Source organism: Sorex araneus, chromosome 2, assembly GCF_027595985.1.
Source record: "Sorex araneus isolate mSorAra2 chromosome 2, mSorAra2.pri, whole genome shotgun sequence".
NCBI lineage: Eukaryota > Metazoa > Chordata > Mammalia > Eulipotyphla > Soricidae > Sorex > Sorex araneus.
The window spans coordinates 248,119,671-248,127,236 of record NC_073303.1 but is presented as its reverse complement, the minus strand read 5'-3'; the positions used below and the strand labels follow the sequence as shown (position 1 = coordinate 248,127,236).

The window sequence follows — 7,566 nt, the reverse complement described above, 5'->3', positions numbered from 1 at the left end:
TTCCAGCTCTTTTCTTGGCTTCAATGTTAAGTCATTAAGGATCAAGCAAGCCGCTTGGGTTGCTGCAATTGGAGCAGAGTGGTTAGAGATCTTGACTTGCAGTCACAGGACCCTGGTTCTTTCTTTGGCTCCCCATACAGTCCCACCATCATGCCGGAGTGATTCCTGAGTGCAGAGCCAGGAGAACCCCTCAGCGTTTTTGGACTTGTGGCCCCCAAACCATAAACATACCAAATAAAACCAAAACACTCTCAGTCTCTTATGGGAGGATTCCCTCACCCCAGCTTTTTGAATGAGCTACCAATGTCTTGAGTGATACATTTATTATACTGCTGACAGATTGTTTCTTACCTTTATTTGAGCTCATTTATAGAACTTTTGAATTCATTTTTTATGCATTCAGTGTAACTATTTGGATCTCAGTAAATAATGTCTCCATTGCTTTGTTCCCCACACCCCAATGTTTTTTAAAATAACATTTTATTTATTTATTAACTTTTGGGGTCACACCGGTGATACTCAGGTGTTCCTCATGGTTCTGCACTCAAGAATTGCTTCTGGCATTGCTCGGGAGACCATATGTGATACTGGGGATTGAATCCAGGTCTGCCCTGTGTAAGGCAAACACCTTTCCTGCTGCACTTTGCTCCAGTTCAAATTCTACCTACCCCATTACTATCCCATTAGAGGATATTGTTGGAGTTGGAGAGATACACAGTGGGATAGAATACTTGCCTTGTATATGGGTGACTTGGGTTTAGTCTCCAGCACCCCATTAAGTGAGGAATGGGTCACATTAGGTTAATTGTTTCCACAAAGCCACTTCAATATTTTCAAAGATAAATATTTGAAATCATTTTATAAATGAAATAAAGGGGGACATAGAGCGATAGTATAGAGGGTCATGTGCTTGCCCTGCAAGCAGCCAACCTGGTTGGAGCACCAAGAAATGCCAGATATGCACCCGCTTTCCCAAAAAGGAATGAAAATAAAGACCCTCTTATAGGTGCAGCTTTCTACAATGTGTTTTATTCAATGCACAGTTCATTTATCCGTCTTTTAAGTCTTTTAAGTAAAATGAAGACTTGGAGGTGTGTCCGTATAACATATTGTTTTCTTTTGTTTTACACCACAAAACCCTCAAATCCTGTCCTTCTTTTTCCAGGTCACATCTGCTGATGCTCAGAAATCACTCCTGGCTCAGTACTCAGAAATCACTCCTGGTCCTGTGCAGAACACATGAAAGGCAAGTGCCCTACCCACTGGGCTCTCTCCAGCCCCCATCACTTAACCTTTGCAGTGGAATTTTTCTGTCCTGAGCACTTTGTGTCAGAGATGGTGTGAGAGTTATTCAAGTCTCTGACCACAGTGGTTTGTGGAGATTTCCTCATCTTTACGAAGGTGCATTTCAGAAAGGGGCTTCTGTGATTTTTTATCAGCAAGAAAGGACAGATCACTGGGTAGCAGGAGGAGACAAAAATAGCGATGTTTTCTAACTCTTGGACCTCATAACTGTATGTTAAATAAATGGTAAGGCAGCAGTTGGTCCAGTAAAATAAAGCAAAACAGCTGACTTGGGCCAGGATGGTGTGGGTGGCCTTGATCTCAAGAGAGGACTGTGGGCAGAGACTGTGCCTAAGGATGTGCTGGACATTCTTACGGTGGTTGAAGAGGAACTTTACCATGTGCACACTGGTCCAGATCATGAGGAGCACACACAAGACATCTCTTAAAATCATTCCTCCCTGGAATGCAGATGCTCCCATCTTCTCTACCTCACGTGCCATACAATATTTTTGGTTATAAACTTCTTTAATTCCAGTAATGTTGAATGGGGCCTTCACTACCAAGAGGACCCGGATATATATCAACATGTTGAGTACCCAGAAACAGAGGAAGGCAGAAAAAATACACGTATAGATGTTTGATTTGAGCCACGCCCACTGAGCATAGTTGTTGGTGATCACGATGGCTTGAAACACACCGAGGAAAGATGTGGTACAGAGGGAAAGACCCCGGCCCACTCTGTACAGGAACAAAACTGCCTGACAACCAGTGTCCTTTAGAAAGTTTCTTATTCCAAAGAAAAATAGTAATTCTGGGATCACAGAGAATAAAACTGTCATCATGTTGGCAAAAGTTAGGTGGGTAAATATCCAATTTATTGGCTTATTTCTTTGCAGAAAGCTGTTGACATATAGCATAAGCAACAATAAATTGCCAATAAAACCAATCATGAATTGGAAAAAAAATAATACTCCCCAAATTGTTTCTCGTAGAACTATAGTGTCCATTGCTTTCTTGATTGTTCGGTAAAGGCCTGCAGAAAGAATAAATAGCAGATTTTTTGGTGAACTTTAGCAAAATGTCACACATGCTAGCATGAATGTGACAAAAATTACACTTTTTTGCCAGTAGAACCAGCAAAAATGCTGTCATTTTTCAAAAAATGAAGAATTAGTGAAAAAAAATTTAGAGGGTTATCGACATCACTGAGGAGCAGTTACTGCTTTCATGTTCTTTTGTTTTTGATTTTAGGGTCACAGCCAACGGTGTTCATCAGTTCCTCCTAGCTTGGAACTCAAGAATCACTCCTGGCATGCTTGGAGGACCCTATGGGATGCAGGGGATCGAATCCGGGTCTGCCCTGTGCAAGGCAAGTGCCCTCCCGCTGTACTATGTCTCTGGCCCCTGTTTTCATTTTTGTAAATTATTCTAGTTGACTAATTTTAGTGAAGTAAATTTAGTATCTTGTTGAGTAATTTTTTAATCAATTATATATTTTTATATCATAGTTATACTTGTCATATGCAGCTTAAATTGATTTTATTTTAACTTGACAGCTTTAATGCATTTCCATAATATGTTCCTGAAATTGAAAATCACTCGTCTTTGTTATCCCCCACCTTGGCTTTTTGGGTCACACCCGGTGATCCTCAGGATATCTTCTGGCTCTGCACTGAGGAATTACCTCTGGCGGTGCTCAGGGGACCCTTTGGGGGTGCGAGAGATCAATCCCTGGTCCACCACATGCATGGCAAATACCTTCGCTTCGGCCCTGTATAAGGTTTTTTTTTTCACTTTTTTTGGGTCACACCTGGCGATGCACAGGGGTTACTCCTGGCTCTGCACTCAGTTATCACTCCTGGCGGTGCTCAGGGGACCATATGGGACAATGGGATTTGAACCCGGGTCAGCCACTTGCAAGGCAAACGCCCTACCAGCTGTGATATTGCTCTAGTCCTAGTATAAGTTGTTTTAATTGGATCACCATTTTACATTAAATCATTCTGGCCTCTCCCCAGATCCTGTCTTAGAGTATCACAGAGTATCTGATTCTGTAGATTTCTCTTATGAATCTTTTTTATCGCTACCTCCAGTGCTCCAGAAATATTTGATTTGAGCACCCTGACCAAGTGAGACCAGTCACATAGATTGCGACAAATACATCAGGAGTGTCCAAGCTTTAGAGTCACCCAAACAGGGAGCACACCTAGTGTCCATTTATTCATCCATATCACTCCAACATCCTGATTCCCATCATGTGAGCTGTTGAAGTTGACAGACACGTTCAGCACTGTGAGTAGACATGGCACAGTTAACCGGTACATGAAAACAGAGACCCGGATACTTCACATGGCCAATCAGCTGCACCCTTAAAGGATAGAGTCAAGTGACAATTTGCTATTCTATTCTAGACTGGAAATGCCCATTTTCTTTCCTCTGGTCTAAACTAGTTCTCCTTAGGGGACTGTCCTGACCTTGGGGTGTCTGTTCGAGGGTCAATTTCCCACAACTTATTCTTCAGTACCCAAATCTCCTGCCGTGTCCATGAATTCATAGGTATTTTGGTTAAAGTCCTGGACAGTATCTTCATGGACTTCTCTACCATGAGTCATAGCTTCTCAAGAAACATTCATAGTCCCTGCCGGGGCCGGTGCTCGGCTCCGGCCGGGTTTCGGCCCGGGTGCCCATGCCTCTGCACAGCCGGTGGATGTGGAACGAGCGGGAACCAGAGACAATTTAGGATTTTGGGTTCCAGCAAGTGCTTGCACCCATGTATGGAGACTGTGAACTAAGCTTTTGCTACATGCTGGTCCAGGAAGGGAAATGATTCATTTTCCAACTTAAATCTCCACGGACTTAATTACTATAATACAGAAATTGTAAACCGCAGTAGCGGCCGCGCGACATTTTATCTCCTCATTCTCATCAGTGGAAAACTTATTATCAAATATTTCCTTGTTAATAGAGCTGTATTCTTGGGGGATAAATTCCAACAAAAATAGTGAGTCTGTTTTGAAACTCTAACAACAATAGTGAGTTGTGTGTTGAAATCTGGAATGTAATCAAGGTAAAGAGAAAAGGAAGTGAAATTATCACTCACGCACGGGGTGGGGGTTGGGGGGTGAGTGGTGGGATGTATACTGTTTTTTTTTGTTTTTGCTTTTGTTTTTATTTTGTTTTTGTTTTTATTGGTCGTGTAATATGGGCACTGGTGAAGGGATGGGTGTTTGAGCATTGTATAACGGAGATATAAGCCTGAGAACTTTGTAACTTTCCACTTGGTGATTCAATAAAATAAATTAAAAAAATAAATCAAAAGAAACATTCATGGGGTAGGGCATTTGCTTTGTATGTGGCCAACCTGGGCTTGATCCCCCATATCCCAAGTGGTGCCCCAAACACTGCCAGGAGTGATTTCTGATTGCAGAGCTAGGAGTAAACCTTGAGCATCGCCTGGTGTGGCCAGCAAATAAAACACAAGGGAGGCAATAATTCTGGGGTAAAATGCTGAGGATCCAAGATTCCCTTTGTGTGGGGTCCGGACTTAAACTGTAGTAGGGAGAGGAATCTTTTGCAGTCCACAAACCATACAGCTGTTAGAAAAATGAAGTTATGAAATGTTCTTATAAATACATGAATATGGAGAGTACTATGTGGAGTGAAATAGTTAGAATGACTGCACTCTTGGGCAGGATATAAAAACGTGGTATATCTCTAACAGCCATGGATAGTAGATACAAGAACCAGGAAGATTGTTCCTGGTTGGAAACCTGTCTCAGGGTTGGGGTGAGGACAGTTGGTTAGAGAAGGGACCACTATGACAATGAGGCCTAGAAGGGATTGTTCTGGATGGGAGCTATGTGCTGAAAATGGGTAAAGGGTCAAGCATGATGGTATTTTAGTATATGTATTGCAAGCTACAATGAGAGATACTCAGAGAGAGAGAGAGATAGAGAGAGGGAGAGAGAGGGAGGGAGGGAGGAGGAGAGGGCAAGAGAGAGAGGGAGAGGGGAGATAGAGATGGGGAAGGAGGATGGAGGGAGGGGGAGGTAAAGAGGCAGGGAAAGGGAGAGAGAGAGAGAGAGAAAGAGAGAGAGAAGGAAAGTGCCAACCAGAGAGGCAGGCTGGAGGGGGTTGGGAAGTAGGTTGGACATGGGGGATATTCATGGTGGGACTGTACTGATGGAGGCATGGGCGTTGGAGTTCCAACATGTATGATAGAAACCCCATTTTGAAAGCTTCAGTACTATCTCCTGGTGATTCAATAAAAAAAATCAAATAAACAAACAAAAAACACAAGAAGAAACCTTTTGTTTGTGTGAGTCTCTTTCCTTCCTGCTCCTTAAACACCACACCTGAGGGTTGGAATGTTCCCTTTGATTCCAAGCCTACTTCTTGTTGATTCTCAGTCACTCATTTTGAAATTCTAGTCATCCACCTACAACCTCTGTTGCTTTCCCTGCAGATAAGTTAACTGAGCCCAAATCACTGTCTTTCCTGCATAGATCCTGATCTGGTGGCACTGCCTAAGCCACTGCTTGCTCCATTTTGGTGGTTCAGCGCTCAGGAAAGCCACTCTCAGTACCTATCCCATCACCTTCTCACATTTGTTTATCCTCACGTCTCACTCTGGTTGTGGCCTACCTCACACATTCTTACTCTGCTCATTCTAAAAAAAAATCCGTCATCGGGGTTGGAGACATAGTATAGTGGCTAGGCATTTGCTTTGCACGTGGCCAGCCCCGCTTCTATCCCTGCCATCCTATTTGGTGCCCTGGGCACTGGCAGGAGTAATTCCTGAGTGAAGTGGCCAGAGTAATACCTGCACATCATCAGTGTATCACTGTATCACTGTCATCCCATTGATCATCGAATTGCTCATTGAATTGTTCGAGTGGGCACTAGTAACATCTCCATGTGAGACTTGTTGTTACTGTTTTTGGCATATCGAATATGCCATGGGGAGCTTGCCAGGCTCTACTTTGGTGGTGAGATACTCTCGGTAGCTTGCCGGGCTCTCCGAGAGGGGCGGAGGAATACAACCCGGGTTGGCCGCGTGAAAGGCAAACGCCTTACCCACTGTGCTATCGCTCCAGCCCCACCAGTGTGGTAAAGAAAGGGGAAAAAAATGTTATTAGCAATCAGAATAAACTCATTTTATTTTCTTTGGGAGATGTAATTTTTCAGCTAGATAAAAGCAAAGATTGAACATTTCCAATGTGGGACAGTCATGAATGAAACACAGTAAAAGGATTAATTTGAAGAAGGATTTGTCTCAATTTACTTAACTAAACAGCAAAATATGTGTGTATTAACTCACAATATTTTCAAAATAGCATAGGAATAGGCCTGGAGCAATAGCACAGTGGGGAGGACACTTGCCTTGCATGCCGCTGTCCTGCGTTCAATCTCTGGTACCACATATCCCCTGAGTCCCAGCAGGAGTGATCCCTGAGTACAGAGCCAGGAGTAAGCCTTGAGCGCAGTCCAGTGTGGCCTAAAAGCAAATCCATAAAGTAGTATAAGAAAAATATTGAAAGCAATTAGGGAATCCACAAGAAAGTGAAAATATCATAACTTTAGGAAACATTAACATAATTGACTTCACATTTGGCAAAATAAGTCAGATTACTATATCACAAATGAGACAGGCACCTCTCTCCTTGAAAAATCCCATTCATGGGGCTAGATTGAGAGTCCAGTGGGTGGAGCGTTTACCTTGAAACGAGGCTGACCCATTTGTTCATGGCATTTTATAAGGTCCCCTGGCACCACCGGGAGTGACTCCCGAGTGCAGAGCCATGAGAAGCCCCTGAACATTGCCAGGTGTGACCCAAAAAGCTAAACAAACCAACCGAAAAACCAAAAATCTTGGATAGGTCTAAAGCGATAGCATAACAGGGAGGGCTCTTGCCTGGAACACAGCTGATAGAGTTTGATCCTTGGCGTCCCTTAAAGTCCCCTTCACCCCACCTGGAGTGATTCCTGAGTTCAAAGCCAGGAGTGATCCCTGAGCACCACCAGGTGTGGCCCCAAACAAACACAAAAATTTTGTACTATAAAATATTATGACTATAAGGGAAAACTTATTGATTCAAGGTAATTATAACAAAATATATTAAGTTGACAAACTCATTATTTTAGGTCATAAGTATGAATATCAACAATCACAGCTCACTTTATTTCATGATATTATCAAAATATGATAAAGAAATAAAGAAGTTGAATATTGAAAAGGATTAATTGTTATATTTCTTCATTCAGTATTAATGAATGATC

The 7,566-nt window shown here is 42.7% G+C and overlaps 1 protein-coding gene across 1 annotated transcript; it reads right to left on the bottom strand.

The window, feature by feature from the left end:
- Nucleotides 1–1,283: 1,283 nt before the first annotated feature.
- LOC129401846 (vomeronasal type-1 receptor 4-like) lies at nt 1,284–2,204 on the bottom strand. Its single transcript, XM_055124747.1, has one exon. The coding sequence runs from the start codon at nt 2,202–2,204 to the stop codon at nt 1,284–1,286; it is 921 nt and encodes a 306-aa protein (XP_054980722.1).
- Nucleotides 2,205–7,566: the final 5,362 nt, after the last annotated feature.

What these genes read in the sequence shown, in the direction of transcription:
- LOC129401846 (XM_055124747.1), bottom strand. Translation starts at nt 2,204, where the DNA reads ATGCTATATGTCAACAGCTTTCTGCAAAGAAATAAGCCAATAAATTGG.